Source organism: Lutjanus erythropterus, chromosome 21 (assembly GCF_056507025.1).
Source record: "Lutjanus erythropterus isolate fLutEry1 chromosome 21, fLutEry1.hap2, whole genome shotgun sequence".
Classification (NCBI taxonomy): domain Eukaryota; kingdom Metazoa; phylum Chordata; class Actinopteri; order Lutjaniformes; family Lutjanidae; genus Lutjanus; species Lutjanus erythropterus.
The window spans coordinates 23,994,135-24,011,923 of record NC_139337.1 but is presented as its reverse complement, the minus strand read 5'-3'; the positions used below and the strand labels follow the sequence as shown (position 1 = coordinate 24,011,923).

The window sequence follows — 17,789 nt, the reverse complement described above, 5'->3', positions numbered from 1 at the left end:
GAGTGTGATCAGCAGAGGAAACATAAAAGCATCATGCAGGAACCCTTAAGCAGTGAAACATTTAATCTAAGTGCTGCACTATTTAAACAGAACAGCTACACAGTTTGCACCTGAGGAAGGTGAGAATTAGTGTGTTAGTATTCTGTCTCAGCTGATAAGTTAATTTTCTGCATGGGACCTAACACAGGTTAGTCTGATCGATCTTGAGTGATGAGAGCAGAGATGTGGGCACATTTACAATGGAAATATTAAGACAATGATGACATACAGTGCATGAAGGTTTCCTTTACAATGCATAAGAGCGGACAGATCCAAAACTTAAAGCTGTAACAGCAGTAATAACAGAAATGTCCCTTTATTGGGATATAGTGTATCCTCTTTCAACCCACAGAGGCAGAGTACAATGCACTGTCCTCCAAAAACCACACCCACTGGAGAGGAGAACAATCAGCTCCAAAATATGCAGGCATAGGCTGAAACACTAACAAATGCCTGTAACTAGCTAAAAACATGAGATATCAGCATGTCAAAGGAGTATTTTAGCATTTTAAGTCTACCAGAGAGCAAAAGTTATATTGAAAAACTCAACAAAAGAAATACTTTGAAATGTATAAGTATTTGCTCAAATCTAACAAAGATCTAAACTTTCATAGCGTAGTTAGCTTCAGACAGTTTGATCAAACTAGCAACCGTAATTTAGACATACTGAGTGAAAATCCCAGTTTTCCCATTCATGCTGCTGATAACTTCACATCTGTCCACCAGACAGCAACTTTTAGGTATTTTCTGTTTTTTGCTACCAGACAGAAATAACAAAGAGGCACCTTCACACAATACAAAGTCAACGTCAAACAATAAATTGTTTTCCCTTCCGGTGTGGGCAGAACTTAATTGCGCTTTGTCTTTAATTCTTAAATCCCTATTGGAGGTAATTATGGAAGAGAAAAGAGGGAAAACTAAATGATTCCCATTCTCACATCCATGAAAAGATTGTAAAGGAAACCCTGTTTTGATCATACTGAATACTTTGAGTGCCAAATGGCGATGTGGAGGGGATGTGTAGTACTCACAGAGATCACCCTGTCACCGACACGCAGTGTGCTGTCTCTGTGTGCCGCACCGCCTTCTGCGATTCGTGAGATATAGATTCCCTGAAAAGAGATGAGATACACTTTTATGTAAGTTTCAGGATAAATGACGCCAAATTACTATGAACTCTGTTTTTAAGAAGTACAAAGAAAAGAGATTTTATTATTGTGCTGTAAATAAAACTAGACGTTATCTAATTATTCCACAAAACTATTCTGGCCTCCTCTGCCTGTGTAACAAATTAGAAAAGGACGGTTGTAAACTGGTGCAACAGGCTGCAATCCTGCGATGAATCAGTGTGTTAACTGTGAAATGTCTGAAGGGGAGTCAGCAGTCACTCAGTCAGTGTGTGATACTCCACAGTGTGGATCTGAGCCAAAAATAGAATTCCTTTATTGATTACTTTTAGAAAAAGGCAGTTCTGTGACATTGCCAGGCCACTATGTCACATATTCTGACACATGAACAACCAAATCCACAGATACATTACGACTGATTAACACCATTTGATCATTAAGACGCATTAGGAATCTTTAGCACAAGCAGCTAATTAAAAAATCGTGACCGCTGAGACATATTGTCCCTTTGCTCGGACAAATTACCACAATTTGATTAACAAAATAAAAACTCCTACTCTCTATGTGTAAACACATGCAGGAGCAGTGTCTTAATAACTGCACCTCCTCCTCACATCAACTGACAACCAGCCAAGTCACTGCATCCATTTCAAAGAGCATTTGAAAGAGAGGCAAGACTTACAGTCCGACACGCCTAAATCCTAAAGTTTATGAGTCCTTCCCCTCTTTGTGGGCTCGTTGAGCTGCATGAGTTGCAGTGCAGCATTGCGCTGGCCCAAATATGCACCTCACCCCGTCCAATTACAGTGAACCTATCAGGTGTCAAGGCTGGCTATTCATATCTCCGTCTCCCTGGTGATGACGGTAAACGCTGCGGCTAGAATAGACACTGTTAAAAGACAGATTCCAGTGACTGAGACAGTTACTGCAAACACTCTGTGACCCAACTTCCATCTGCCATTTAGTGATTGTATGGTAGATTGTGTCTTTAGCTTTAGATTATCTCTCAGCATCATCTTTCTCTTGTAACCGAAACCTGCGATCTCATTCGACTAAAGACTTTGTCAGGTTTGTCACTTTGATGGAAAGCAGGGTTTAACATTAAAGTTTTTTTCCCACTTGCCCAGTTAGTCAAGTAAAAATAAAGACTAAAGTTAATCATCATGTTTAATTTAGAGCTGCATTATTCATAAAATGTCAGAAAATAGTGAAAAATATCCTTCCCAGTCTTTTAAAGTCCAAGGCGATGTGTTAAATTGTCTTGGTTTGTTTGTCCATCATCAGACATTCAGTTTAACATAACAGCAGGAAAAGCAGGAAATCTCCATATTTGAGAGGCTGAAAACAACATTTTCTGTCATTTTTGCAAAACAGTTTAACAGCTAAAGTCTTGCATTCTGGGTGTGTCAATCTCACCGTGTCTCCTGTGCGGTATGGCGTGGAGCCTTTTCCCCCGGCGATGCTGAATCCCAGCCCCTTGTCGTTTCGGATGAGGCAGGTGGAGAGCCGCTGTTGAGGCCCGCTTGGAGATGTCTCCAGGTTGAAGGCGAGGCCGCTGCTCCGCCTCTCCCGCGGGAAATAGTCGTCCTCAGGCCTCAGTGGCGTGGTGGTGATGGCGTTCTCTGGCTCCACCATACGCTCCCTCAGCACCGTCATGGAAACTGTGGCGCCGGAGCTACGTAGGGCTTCGACTGCTGTGTGATGCTCTGCTTCGTGGAGGTCCACGCCATTCACCTGAGACAAAGATGATGGAGGGAATGACTGACGTTCAGTGATTGTAGACTCTTACTAGATCTTATAACAAAACAGAGGAAACCGTTACTAAAAACAAAAAGACAAAGTGAGCAGAAAATGTTTTACCTCTAGAAGTTTGTCTCCCACTTTCACTCCTGCTCTGGCTGCAGGACCCTCCTCAGATACTCTGGAGATAAAGATCCCCTGAACACACAAACAAAAATAAACAATTTATCTATATAATCAAATTTCTTAGATTTCTTGCTCCTGTTCTGATTCCTGGTACACATTTTACCTCGTCATCTCCCTTGTAAGGTGTCGATCCTTTCCCTCCAGCGATGCTGATTCCCAGGCCGCCCGTTTGTCGCTGAATGGTCAGGGTGTGCTGCAAGTTAAGGAGTGGGGAGTCAGCACAAGTGAGACCCCTCTACACGCCACTCATCTCAGGACAGACAGAGAGGGAGGTGAGCCCACAATCTTGTTATTCGTTCATTTTTTTTTTTTTTTTATAAAGTTGATCATATTATATTTTCACTTCTTAAACTTTATAATAAAAGTTACGGGTGACCTCCCTCCTTCTGCCAGAAGGTGGCGTCAATCCTATCGCAGCAGCATCATCCTGACAACATGCCAACAGATGGATGGAGACACTTTGACCTGTCTGGAGCCTAATGTCAATTTAAGTGGATCATTTTGTGCCTTGAATCTTACCTGTAGATGAAAATCATTTGTCATCTACAGGTATCAGTGACCACTTAACTGACAGTAGACTTTAGACATAAAGTGAACTAATACAAACTGTCTGAAGGCCTCTTTAACTGGACTCACAGAGGCTTCAACCTTACTGAAGATGTGTTTGTGTATGTATGGAAGGAGGTACTTAAAAAAATGTGAGGTAAACTCTAAATAAAACACTATATATATTCTGTACACTTGCAACAAGCCATGCAAAAGGGGTTGGAATGGAGACAAATGAGGGACAGGTGGAAGGAAAAAGGGAAATGTGAAGAGTAACAGATGAAGGGACTGTGCTGTGTCCTGGATGTGGAGACGGTTTTGGAACTGTAGTGCAGATACTCCAACATTTGTTGTCATAATAAACATTGCAGACAAAGTTCATATGATGATAAATGACACTTACATGTTTCTTATGACATGTTTCAGTACATTCAGTGGAATAAGTTTCCTTCACCAAGACTAAACAGCATAGGAGAGTATTCTTATACAAAACTATGAACAAAAGCACGCTAAAAAAGATTTTGAAAATGAAAAGAAAACAATCTACAGAAGATTAACAATGCAAATAACAAGTGTCATTTCATAACATTTAAAAATTTAAGTCATGACAGTCATATGCAATTTATACAGGTTTATAATCTTAAGGGGAAACTTTGGCACTTTTCATGTGGATGTCAGTCAGTGTTGATAGTAAATGTAGTCAAATGAAGCAATAAATTCCTCAGTATGTGCTAAACTGTAGGGCTGCAACTAACAATTATTTTCATAGTAGATAAACTGGTCGATTATTTTCTTGATTAATCAGTGTTTTCCAAAGCACGGGGTGACGTCCTCAAATGTCTCGTTTGCCAACAACCCAAAGATATTCACTTTACCATCATCAAGGAGTAAAGAAACCAAAAAACTTAAGACTTGTGACTTTTTTCTTTAGCAATTACTCAAATTGATTAATCAATTATCAAAATAGGTGGCCATTAAATCAAGTTTTCTTGGTAAATACAGCAGCGCTGAGGAACTTATTGCTTCAACTGACTACATTTACCGTCAACACTGATTTGATATCAACATGAAAAGTTTCCCTTTCAAGTTAGACTAATAAGAAGTAAACTTCATCCATCTTCATTGAACTGGAGCTCCTCCTCTGGTTGGCAGTTGAGTTACCTGCTATGTACCAAAAGAAACGCCTGAAGGAAGCAGATGAAGCAGACTTGCCTCATCACATCACAGTGCAACCAGCCCATTCATTCCAGGGCAACACAGCGTGGACAATGGATGAAAAGGAGCGAAGCAGCAGAAGCAGAGGAAAGGTACAGCAGCAGAGACGTAGTGTGGCAGAACCTGATGCTGGACTGGGTTTATGCTAATTTGTCTACAGACCAAGTTTATGCTCTTTTGGTGCATTGCCAGCATTTGGGAAAAAAAATATGGCTGGATGATAAATATGCTGCCTAAAATGTGTAAACATTTTAGAGATATGGTGCAGCTTGAGTGGGACAACACAACTGTGGGAATGCAGAGGACTAATAATTACTTGGGAAGGTCAGAGTTTCCAATTAATTGATAGTATTTGGCAGTACGCCCCAAAAACAAAGTTTTTCTCGTTACAAGTGCTGTGTCATGTGCAAGGCTGCTGTTCAAGTTGAATCTGGTATAACACTGCAAGAACACGGGTGGTCGATTTTACATTATATGCAATGATAGGGATATAATACAAACTCATGGCCCATTACAGAAGGTGTTTTTGTCAGATAAGGTAAGATCAGATAAGATGCAGTTGATATTTACTGTGGACGCTTTAGTCAGTGAACGGCCAAACAAAACTCAAAGATTAAACATAATAATTCTGAACAAAAGCCTATACAAGATTAAATATTTAAATTCCTGATAAGTAAGTCTCACTGGTTGTTATATTAAAATGCTATAATCATGGGTAAGTTATATGTTCACTGTGAGTCTTTCTGGTTAAGAAATATGGTGGATCACTTTTGAAATGGATAATGTTGCGAGGGCGGTACGATAAAAGAAGCAGCTGCTGGGGTGAACTTGCAAGATGAAGAGCTGCTCCTTACAAAGTCGTTGGTGGTACACACGGCAGTCCTGTGACTGAGAACACCCACACGAATAGGACAGACTTACCACAGATGCACAAATACGGTCCTAATGGATCAAAATATTAAAGGCAATTGATAGCTTATCAACTTGCGGTTATTATGAACAACAATGAGAACTGATGCCATTATCAATTAAGCTTTCATGTCCAATTCTTTGGTGATTTCATTGTTGATTCCTGATCAGTTTTGATCAAGCCAGATGCAGCCTGAGAGCTACCTGCAGCAACAGTCTGTCTGTCATCATCTAAAGTGGATTAAATGAGAGAATATTTGTACAGCATTCATTTTCATTTACAGTTCTGAGTCAAAGGAAAAAAATCTACTAAACCTGCCTGCATGGCACTAATGTTATTATAGCATAGGATATTTATCCACAGTAATGGACGTGCTGCTCGGTTAGGAAGCAGAATGATGTTTCAGCACATTTCTGATTGCAGATTAGGTATCTGGATTAGGTGCAGATTATCCATCCTTACTTGAAAGTATCATTTTACAGACACTGTTGTCATCTGTCTTCGTAAAATGAGGTCATGCTTTGGACCATTTATTCCTCCTTCCCATGACTTCTTGTTGCAAGTCTGCAGCAGAGCAGACGCATTAGTTTGACATCATTGTCACAACTGTCAAAAAAAAACATGCTTGAAATGCATGAAAAACAGGCTGGGATTAATAAAGGGATTTGATAAGATGTTGAATAGGAACAATTCAGAACCGGTCCTAGATTCACATCCCTAATTATGGCCTTTAATGGCATCATTAACTTACTAAATAAGCAGGCTAGGTCTGAGATTAAGTCTACAAGGTATGAGGGAGAATCCAGGGAGACAAGAGTTGCAAAAAGGTCTTCAGTCAGAATCAAACGGGGTTCATGTTCATTTGTAAAATGTCTGGAAAACTAGTCAAATTTCCCAGCATGCATTAAGACACAGCACATTCGTGAATTCAAACCTCATCACAAGTGTTTAAACCTCTGCTGTCCATTGGAAAAAAAACTGAATGTAATAAAACATGGCTACTTCATTCCTGCATCAATTTCTGCCACACTGGCCGTCTCATAAATGAGCGGGTGGTTAGGGGGTCCCTAGTGATTGGCTTGGATTAACCACTGATTTTCTGTGGGTACTTTTCTCTACCTCTGAACACAGGTGGATGAATGAGTGGGTGAGTGAGGGACACAGAGAGACAGACCGGACGGGAAAGAGTATGTACAGACCTCTTCCTCCTCAATTCGAGCAGGTTCAATCAGCAGATTATTGACTTGATCAAATGACACCCCCTGTTAGGACAGGAACCAGCGAGAGGCATGCGGATTAGTCAGGCCAAACTAAAAATATGCTCACACACGTACGCTCAAAACTCACACTTTCCATAAACTTCACCAAACACACATCCAACACTCCACTGTCTGCTTGCAGGTTGTGGGGACTTCCAAGGATGGACCACCTTGAAGCAGTAGCGATCCCACACTCGCTCCCCAGCCACCAGAAGCAAATACAGGCAGAGACGGAAAGACAAGACCAAGGAGCTACAGTGCAAAACACACATTGTAGAGAGAGCGGACAAGAGAAGGCAGAAGCTCCCATACCAGAATAAGCCCAGCCTCCACACCACAGAAAACAAACTCCTCCAGTAGCAAGCTTTCGTTTAGTTTTGTAAAAAGAAAACCTGTGCAAGGTTACAGTACAATTTCAGCCTACAAAAAGCTGAGATATCTACAAGATGACTTCCCAAAAGTCATTTACAGAAAGTTCAACAAAAAAAGGTTTAAGAAAATCAAAGAATTTTTGTCTTGCTGAATTTGATCTGCAAGAATAAAAAAAAATCTTCATCTCTACAATAATTTCAAATTCCCATAAAAGGTCATTATTATCATATGACACAAATGTTGAATCTCACATTCCAGCTCTGCCCATATATGTTCTGGTTGGTCTGAGGTCAGCCACACAAACAGAAACACATTCATAAACACACACACACGCACGCACACACACACACACACAGCACAGATTTGGTGAGATGATGATGTTTGATCTCAGTGTTAAAAAGGACTTCTACAATCACCGTGATAAATCAATATCTCTCATTAAATCTCCACAAATACTACTGATCAATAAGGAGATTCATTTTTATAAGCGGCAACGGAGCAGACTTCACTCACTCCATTCACACTTACAAGCACACACACGTGTAATGTTATAAGAGCAGAGTGTGAAAATGTCATTATTCGATTAAATCAGGAGATGGCTGATAAAAATGATGAGAAATTTAGCGGTGAACTGGGCCAGTGTTGTGCAAGAAAGGCCTGCAGCTGCTTGTGTGGAAGATATAATCATTTGACTTCAAAGAAATCCTATCTGATATGTTATTTGTACATAAACAAAGATCACGGAGCTACCTCGTCTAAGCAAAGACTTCAAGTAAAACTTCTTTCATGTGAGGCAAACGTCCTGTTCAGACCTGGTATTAACACGCATCCTGAGTGGACAGCTCTAAGTAAATACAGGTGTGACCACACTGAAAGTCATCCAGTGGTTCAGTGTAATTCAAATTAAGTCTTTTGGTTTTCTTACATTCAGTTGTTACCAGTCATCGCAATATCCATAGTCTCCCTTAAAAAAAAAAAAAAAGCTATTTTGAGAGTTGAAATGCTTTAATTACTTCGGCCTTGCAAATGCTGCAAATGTTGCCTATTAAGTTTTTTTTGTCTTAAAAAAAAAACAAAAAAAAAAAACGCTGTGTCCATTTGCCTCAAAGGCAACTATTGAGCCACTGGTTAAAAACAACTCATTTTTCAAATGTCTTTTATGTCCTGATAATTTTCATTTACATTTTCAAATCCTTCTTTAAAAAGACAGTCTACACGGTATCAAGTATGATAACGGCCAGTAAGCTATGTCATGTTGGCGTTGACATTTTTTGTTTTTTTCTTCAGTGGCTAGATGCCACAAGGAGGCAGAAGTAGAGAGAAAAGACAAATATTGGAAGAATCATTGATTCTGGCTCATTTCAATCGCTTTTTAAAGACTGTCATGCCCTAAGTGTCACACTTTTAATGTCTCTGATTCCATCGTTTATACCCGTCTTTGTCATCTATGATGTGAAAACAAAAGGAACGAATAGTAGAACCTTCGTATTGAACGGAGAAATGAGCAGTAATGGACATTCAACTGACAAACCAGCGCTCGCGTTTATCTGCATATAAAGAGGGGAAGTGAGAGCTAATCCCACGCGGTTATTTGAGACGCATTTTAACGGCAGGTGTGAACTCATGTACTTAAAGCTGTCCACTTGCGATCAGATCACCAAGGACACATGTTAACACCAGGCCTAAACAGTTTCTAAACACACATGAGATATTTGAGAGGATTATCAGAGAAGACATGAGTGTTTGTAGGTGCTAAAGGACATCTCTCGTCTTTGGGGTAGACCAAAGACAAAGCAAAGTGTGAGGCGAGACTGTTGGCGAGTTTGCGGGTACACCACAAAATCAACTCCTGTGAAAAACACTCTTGTTGATTTACAGCTCAAGCGTAGACGTCTTCATTTCCACATTGACCCTGCATGCAATGCCACATCCTTAAGTGCTCCAAACTGAATGCAACTTGCAAGGTGATAAGGGCACTCTATGCATACAGTAAGTGTTTGCATAGAAGCAACAAGCAAGCAACAAATATATTCATTCAAATAGAAGATTTTAAGCATAAAATAAGCTAATAAACTTATTTGATGTGTGAGCTTACAACTTTTCTGCATACTATATGTCCTGTTGTGCTACTTATCTGTACATATTTTCTACATATGCAGATGAGGAAAATACAGTTTGTAAAAATTTCTACCCAGCTACCCTCCACATTTCTGCACGGTGCTGGGATCTCTCGTTTACCTTTACTTGACTGGAGTTGACCTGCTGCCGGCTGTCCTCAAGCTCCTCCATCCTGTGATGGTGCTGAGGGGTGCATAGATTTTGCTCTTCCTCCTCATCCTCCTCGTCCTCAGCGGCTTGTGTCGGAGAGTTGAGGCCGTCGGGACTGAAGCCCTGCAGCAGCGCAGCCACCGCCTCGGGCTTGGGCAGCTTGGTGATCTTGAAGTGCTTCTTGTAGTGTGGCGTGTCCTTTCTGATCAGACGCTGTTTCTCTGCGGGAAAAGCTGGCCTCTCGTCCTCCTCCTCACTCCTCTCACCGTCTTCCCCGTCCTCCTCATCGTCCTCATCCCCACCACGGATGATGGGCTCCTCTGCAAAGTGCACAGTGGGCTAGAAAAAAAAGACATACAGTGAATTTTCTTTCTGTTAGAAGGACCATCAAAAGGAGAATTTTATGTTTTTTATAGAAGATGTTTTGAATATTCACCTCAATGTACTCAACCTCCATCTCATCCAGCTCTTCCTCCTCCTGAGGGGAGTGACCATCTACAAGGTCCTCCCTCTGCGAGACCGCAGTCACATTGTGCCTGTCCTCATGGGAGGTGGCAGACAATGTGCTATTGGACACCTGAGAGTCATGGCTCTGATTGGACAGGTCACTGAGCCGCTTCTCCTAAAACCAAAAGCATCAGTTTGATTAATTCAGGATCAAGTGCACCAGTGAATAATGATGCAAAACTAGAGCCTAAATTTTTTTCAAATCACCTAGGATACATCGCAGACTACAGCCTCATATGTTATACACACTCCTCTCCTGTATTTCATCTACATCTTCATCTCTGTGCAGTTCTCATGCATTATGGTGGATTCTATTTGAACTGGAAGTCAGAATTCCTGGTTGGAAAATTCAACAGTATGTTGGTGCTCAAGTTTATCATAACGAGACTCCAGACGTGACCTAGTTAATTTTTAATCTCAGTGAGCTGCTCTTGTAAAGTGTGAACTTGTACAACACTGCCTACAGTAATTTCCTGTCACGAACCAGATAGATTATGACAACAAAATTAGTATCTAAATGACAACTTGACATGATAATCATTACACAGTTTGATGTATGTACCTGTGGATCAAGGGCCTCTTCCTCTCCGTCAGGTCTGGATGTGTAAGCTTCATTCCTCCTCTCCTCGATCACCTTCTTCATTACCTTCAACTCACTGGGGTGCGGTGTGGCTCTGCGCTGAAGGCCCTGAAACAAAGAAAAACCGGTTCAAAACATGAATCAAAGTCCTGCTAGGCTGGAGGGCAAAACACGAAAATCTGAGCGAAGTGACAGCGTTGTTGTGTTTTCTCACTCTGCGCTCTGCAGCAGCCTCATCGTCCTCCTCTTCTGCTTTGGTCTCCTCCTGGAACTGGATGACTGACACTCGGTTCAGGTTGCTGTCTGTCCAACTGTCATCCACACTGTTCTGCAGCAAGTTCTCTGTGGAAAAATGAAGGAAAAGTGCAGAGGAGACAAAGATGTCAAATTGAGCTTATAGCTGTACTTTACTTTTAAATGGACAGCTTGAGCTGACTTCGGTCGCACACCCTGTTTCTATTTATTACTGTCGCTTGCATTGAAAGCGTTGCAAAATGGTTGACCCATGAAGGTGGAATGAGAGTGTACCTACACTAACCCTCCTCATTTAATTACAAAAACCTTAACAAGGTGGCAGCTGCCTGGGAGGAGATCATGAGGGAGCTGGCTTATCAAGGTAATTGACCATTGCTAATAACAACCTGTTTGCTGCTGGCTATATTGTACATCATTTACAACATCTAAGTATCACCTGTCTAAAAAAGTACAAACATAGGAAGACAGCACATATGCAGCCATCTTTTTCTTGAGTGGTTACATCACCACAATCATCTCAAGCACACAGCTGACAGGGAGGTGGTTTGATTAAATGATGTACCACAAGTAGATATTTAACAGATTCAGAGCGGACAGAATCACATGTTCTGGAAAGTGGTGCAATAGTCAGACGCTCGTATTCTGTTAGGACATGGTGTAAAAGATGTTTCCTGCATGTGTCTGATGTGAGTAGTGCTCACCTAGGCTCGGAGAAGGCTGCTGCGGCAGTAAATAGCAGGTCAAAACCTTCTCTCCTGTGCGCTCGTCATCCTCGGTCTGGAACTTGAGCATTGGCTGTGACTGGTTCTCTGCGAGCCACATGGCCTTCAGATTGAGGTTTGTCAGGGCAAAAGGCAGGTTTTGTAATCTGGACAAAAGAAAAGATGAGTTAAGATGTGCCACAACATTACCTTTTCAGTGTTCTAGGATCTTAAATAGTTAAATTGGTAATCACAAAACTTTCTTGCCCAAAGTAGTTCAAAGAAACTCTAAAATTGGATGTAGTCAATAAGCATTCATACATTAAGTGTACTGATGGAAAAAAATAAATCACTGGAATAACCTCCATTATCCTGCTGAAACCTTGCTCCCTCTATAACTTTTTGGAAATGACCTTTCAACAATGATGCATTTGCTTGTGGTTTTCCGATAATATAATAATAATATAATAATACAATTTCCATAACCTAGCACTGTATATGTTTGTCACATTAAAAGGGCAAAATTGGAAGAGCAATGCCTCTGCAGCATGCTTGTGACACTAAAAGCTAATTTTGGCAAAGTCGTCCTATTTAAATGTTTAACCTTAGCACCATGAGCTGCTGTGTATTATTTACAGTTCAGGGCGTTGAGTAAGGTTACCTGTTTCCAGCCACATCCAGCACATGCAGCTCAGTGGCATCTGCAAGCTCAGCAGGCAGTTTGCCCAGGCGGTTGTCTCTCAGCGAGAGGACGTTGAGGCTGGCGCAGCCGCCCAGCTCTTTGGGCACGCTGCCCAAACGGTTGCGGTCTACATTCAGGTTGGTCAGCTTCTTCAGCTTGCCCAGCGAGCGAGGAAGTGACTTTGAGGGAGTGAGACAGACGCCATTAGTAATCAGCAAAAATGATAATGAAGCTTAACAGCCGTTAACTGGTCTAAAGTATTAATGGTCATACTTTCATCCCAGCTGGGTCAGTGCTGTAGGTGGTTTATATCTGCCTACCTGTAAAAGGTTCTCTGTCAAGACGAGTTCTGTGAGGTTTTCACACTCTCCTATTGAATCGGTCAGGTGGGTCAGTCTGTTCTGGTCCACCTTTAAGATGGACAGCTGTTTCAGACAGCCTGTGCACAAAACACACAAAAAAAACACAACACCACTTTACAAACTGCAGCAATTAGACACTAGATGTGGCATGTTGGCATCACTTTTTTTAAATGGGCTCATGCTCTGGAATAAAATAAATTCAGTTATAAATATTAAAATGACAGCAGTTACTGTTGTTGCCTGGTCTACTCCTCACTGGCATTATATTTCCAGTAGAGGGCAGTCCTGTTCTTATTTAACAGAGCACTGTCTCCTAAACTCAGCGGGCCTGCCCCAGGGTTTACTTAATCTTGTGCTGCCTAATTAAATGGCAAACTTCCCCTCCGTTCCCAAGAAAACACACTTTGTTCACAGCACAGAAAGCACAAGGGGGAAAAAATCTTCTACCAAACAAATTATTATCAGGAAAATTGTTGCTGTTCTTTCATGTCACCTAATATTATATATTATTTCGGTGCGTTGGTATGGCACTTTCATGGGTGTGCAACTGAGGTTATGAAATGTGGTTACAATAGAGAGCTATCAGCAAATATGCGGCCACATCATTTATTAATTAATTTAATTGTGTATGATGGTTTACCCGACATATTTTTACTGTCATTTCTATCCTAAATGCCATGTTCAACTAGAGCCCTCTCACTCATTTGAATGGAGGCAGTCTATCGAAAACAAAGCCACATTAGTAACATGCTAATGCCAAATGCAACGGGATACTCTACAAAATAAACACTAAAACAATACAAAACATGGCAAAAAGCTGGCATCGATCTATCACTGAGCTTTAACAGTTGCTGGCCCTCGTTGACAATGCAGTCAGCTTTTCTTCTATGCAATCTCATTTGTAAATGATGACAATTCACTTGCTCCTAAAGGACAAACAAACCACATCACAAAGTCCCAGTGCAAACCACATAAACCTCAAAAATGCAAACACTATACATTGCATCGCCATTATTCTTTTTTTATGTTCAGCAACATTTAAGTTAATCATGTTAATTAAGTGTTCTAAAGTAAAAGAAGAAAAGAGACTTGGGGTGTTTTTTGTTACAAGAGACTAAAGTTTAAGTCCAGCACTCTGATACATGTTATGTTCATGTTGTCTATTTAAAGCTGTCTAGACAGCAAACATCACAGATGGATTTTTTTTTTACTCGAGCGTCTAAGAGCGCAATAATGTTTTTGATGAATAAATAAGAATCATGTGAGAGAATTATGATCTAAGGTCTTAGGGAGAAAAATTGTGATTCATAGTTTAGCCAGAATCATGCAGCCCTAGTTCTGAGTAGAGGAAATGTTCAGTAAATAGCTTCTCACTCGAAAATAAAATACATCAGGTCTGTGTATGTCCCACCCCCGACAATAAAGGAGTAAGAAGTGCCTCTCTTCTTCTCAAGTGACCAATTGGAAAAACAACCACAAGATGTCAACCCTTCAAAAAAGTTAAACCTGGTTCAACTTTTGCTGCAACACAAGGCAGCATCGTCTGGCAGTGTGATGTGTTGGCCAGTCAAATAGATGTAAGCACACATTCTGGTGGATCACTATCGAACATGAACGCCACATTTCTACTGTTTATCTTGCAATCGTGGTGATGAAATTAAAATAGTTGTTGGCATGATAACTTTCCTGAGTTGTAAAATCCTGTATGTGAGTATTATTAACTGGTGTGAAGTGTTTTGGCACATGATATGCCATCAAACTTCCTGGATCCTACTTCATGTCTCACTGGTGCCTTAAACAACACCTCATCAACACTTTTTTTTCTGTCTGCATCCCTGCTAAGTCACTGTTCCTCTCTTTCCCCCTGTGTTTCTCACCTATGCTGTCTGGGACGACGTCCAGCAGGTTCTGTGTGAGCAGCAGGTCAGTGAGAGCCAGGAGGCCATTTAGCTCTGAGGGAAGCTCCTCCAGACGATTCTCTGACACATCCAGACACACCAGTCTCCGGAGGTTCCCCAGCTCCTACACACACACACACACACAATAAATACCACTTACAGTCAGCCAAAGAGGCACAATACAACCATTACCGTCACAGCAAAAACCAAGGGAAAGAAATCTACTAGTGGGAGTTAATTCTGCATATGTGTAAACTAGATTTATAAAAAAAAATAAAATGAAAACACACAGAGTTCTTGCTTTAAAAAAACATTTGTACTAAAGTGTACTTACTGGTGGTAATGAGGACAACTGGTTACGATCCAGCCACAGCTCCCTCAGGTTGGGGAGAGCACCGAGGGTGTCCGGCTAAGAGATTAGAAGAAGTAGAGAGAAGGAGAGGAGGCAGCACATAAGACAGGTTGGTTATTGGGAAAAGGAAAATTGATTATTTTTGTTAAAGGTTTAAAGTGCAAAGCCAGGGACTGCATCTGAGGGAGGAAATCTGCTCCATTTGATAAGTGTCAGAGGACACATTTAACTGGTCTTGCTCATCAAGCTGGTGCCACAAGAAACTAATAAATAAAATGAAATAAGATATTAAGTCAAAATGAATATTAGTTTGAGTTTTGGCCCGTTTATGTTGCTGTAACATTGTTGTGTCTACAGATCAGAGAATATATATGCCTGAAAGTCTGAGCACACGTTCATTTATGTTAAGCATTTGAAGAAAAAATGGATCCATTTGATAAGAATTATTGCGAACACAATTCTGATTCTTGTAAGCGCATCAATGTGAATTCCCATTATCTGTTAGCATCGAGCTAACAGACTCAGCAATCCAAAAATTGATTCAGGAATCATTAAAAAAAGGAAAAAAAAGAAACAACACTAAAGAGAATTCATTTTTTCTCCCACCTCTAAGGACATTCAAGAAACAGAATCTTTAAATCCATTCAACAAAGAAACTTTATTTATAACCATGGGATAACAGGGTTAAAGACCTCAACCGCCTCAAATTTCAGTCTCAAGTGATACAGGACTTTAAGGAAGATGTTATTGTAGCAGCTGCTTGTGACAGGCATGCAGGCAGGTGAGGTTTCATCACAATGTCAACCATTTGTTCAGCCTCCGCCCTTGTCAAGTCATGAGGCATTGTTTACACTGTCCTATTGAGACAGGTGGGTGTACCCAGGATTACTGTAGGGTACAGTGCACACAGGGCCTCAGGTGTGACAGACCGTCTCTGTGGCGCGTGGTGAGATAAACATGTGGTTTGGGTCATAATTATTGTGGTGAGAATGTGAGATGGCTATTTATGGTACATGTCACTGTGTGTGTGCTGCAAAATAGGTTATTTGAAGGCACAAACGTAGGCGTTGTTTGAGCACATGACAGTAAAATTGTCTACTGTATATTATATTATATAGTTAAAGAGGATGAGACGAGTTGTTGACTCACCAAAACTTCCAGTTCATTGCTGCCCAGGTCCAGCTGTTCCAGTTTCACCAGGAAAGAGAGCGACCTGAACACACACACAAAACAGCACATGATGCTGTAAGTCACTCAAAAATGCGCCCTGAAAGCCCAAAGAGCAGACATACCATTCATTCACACATGCTGACGTCTGAAAAGAATGTCTTTAAACATACGTCACTACATGTAACTCACAGTTTCTGTCACCTTCTTTAACCCTGTCATAAATTTTTCCTAAAAAGGTTACATTTGTACAAGAGGTTCTAACTCATAGAGCCCGACCAATATATCAGCCAACTGATATGCCCGAATAAAAAGCCTTTTTTCAATTCCTGGATCTATTTTTAATTGCTGAATTGATTTCTAATATACATTAATAACTAGTGCATGAGCATGTGCTAGCATGCTCAATGCTAGCACATAATTGCAATTACTATTAATGCACAAACAGAAATTAGCATTGAGCTAGCAGTTACATTACTTGAAACTGATCTCGTTTACTTCACGTTTAACATAAAATAATATGTGAGCTCATGCTTTCAGGTATTTATGTCCTCTACTCTGTGGAAACAAACTAATAGCTGCCGACTTCACACTGCAGCTTCGACACTCCACCCTATTTTATGGGCAGCATTTTATCATTCACATTTATCATTTGATAAATTAATTCATGTTTAATATATAGTAACCATATTTGAGGGATCACTGGAAAAAATCTGCTGTTCGTTTGTGTATGCAGAATATTCCATATAAAGAAAACTGTCCAATATATCAACATTTTTTTACTCCCTGAAATCAATATCAACCCTGAAAATCAGTCAGGCTCAACTAACTGGTGTAAGAGTATGAAACTGATTAACAAATATAAAAGTAATTTTTAAAAAAAGCAGCAACAGTTCCTCATACATTGACAACAGGCGCATAATGTGCTTAATGGTGATGGTGAGGAATCAGATAAGAGGCAGAGCCCTGCTGCGTGTGTGCTGGAGGGAAATGTCTTACGTGGGCAGAGACTTCAGCAGGTTCTCCCTGAGCTCCAACGTCACCAGGTTGGCGAGGCTGTAAGAGGAGGAGTGGCAGTGAGAAGGAGGTGAGTAAGAGAGAAAGACGGGTGGGAGTTGGCAGGCACCGAAAAGAGAGGATGGGGGAGTAAGAGAGGGGAGAGGAGAGGAGAGGAGAGGAGAGGAGAGGCAGGTTGGTTAGTCAGATGGCAGGTCTGTTCGTCTGGGCTGCCTGGCATGTTGAGGGGCTTCTCCATCTGTCTGAGCGCAGCAGTGGCCCGGAGCCCAGAGACTGGCTGCCTCAGAGCCCACCGGCCAGCAGAATTACACTCCTTAAAAACCTGCTCAGTTTCATGTTGTTACAAGGATCTAACCAGTGTAATGGCTCAATTTTTACAAAAATAATAATGCACAACAATTTGTGAAAATAGGTGAATGCAAATCTACATGTTTGGACACTACTTGTGGAGTCGCACAGGGATCAACACTTGGCTGGAGATATAATAAGAATTTTTTTGCATTTGTGGATGATACTGGGGCTGCAACTAACAATTATTTTCATATTCAATTAATGGGTCGATAATTTTCTTGATTAATCCATAAATAGTTGTTTGGTCTATAAAGG

The 17,789-nt window shown here is 40.9% G+C and overlaps 1 protein-coding gene across 23 annotated transcripts in view; it reads right to left on the bottom strand.

The window, feature by feature from the left end:
- The window catches only part of scrib (scribble planar cell polarity protein), an 86,884-nt gene that overhangs the window by 30,258 nt on the left and 38,837 nt on the right, over positions 1 to 17,789 (bottom strand). For 22 of the 23 annotated variants that reach the window (XR_014772732.1, XR_014772737.1, XR_014772741.1 and 19 more), the window contains exons 5-20: positions 17,166 to 17,222; positions 16,149 to 16,212; positions 14,982 to 15,056; positions 14,627 to 14,771; positions 12,708 to 12,826; positions 12,367 to 12,566; positions 11,706 to 11,872; positions 10,964 to 11,091; positions 10,732 to 10,857; positions 10,099 to 10,284; positions 9,633 to 10,001; positions 6,963 to 7,025; positions 3,196 to 3,285; positions 3,027 to 3,104; positions 2,583 to 2,900; positions 1,071 to 1,151 (exon numbers count right to left, since the gene is read on the bottom strand). Coding sequence is in view for 2 of the 23 variants with exons in the window: in XM_084747527.1 (XP_084603653.1) it covers positions 1,071 to 1,151; positions 2,583 to 2,900; positions 3,027 to 3,104; positions 3,196 to 3,285; positions 6,963 to 7,025; positions 9,633 to 10,001; positions 10,099 to 10,284; positions 10,732 to 10,857; positions 10,964 to 11,091; positions 11,706 to 11,872; positions 12,367 to 12,566; positions 12,708 to 12,826; positions 14,627 to 14,771; positions 14,982 to 15,056; positions 16,149 to 16,212; positions 17,166 to 17,222 (2,266 nt within the window). In the remaining 21 variants the exon portion in view is untranslated. The remainder of the gene's footprint in view (positions 1 to 1,070; positions 1,152 to 2,582; positions 2,901 to 3,026; positions 3,105 to 3,195; positions 3,286 to 6,962; positions 7,026 to 9,632; positions 10,002 to 10,098; positions 10,285 to 10,731; positions 10,858 to 10,963; positions 11,092 to 11,705; positions 11,873 to 12,366; positions 12,567 to 12,707; positions 12,827 to 14,626; positions 14,772 to 14,981; positions 15,057 to 16,148; positions 16,213 to 17,165; positions 17,223 to 17,789) is intronic. The other variant, XR_014772736.1, reaches the window with a different exon arrangement.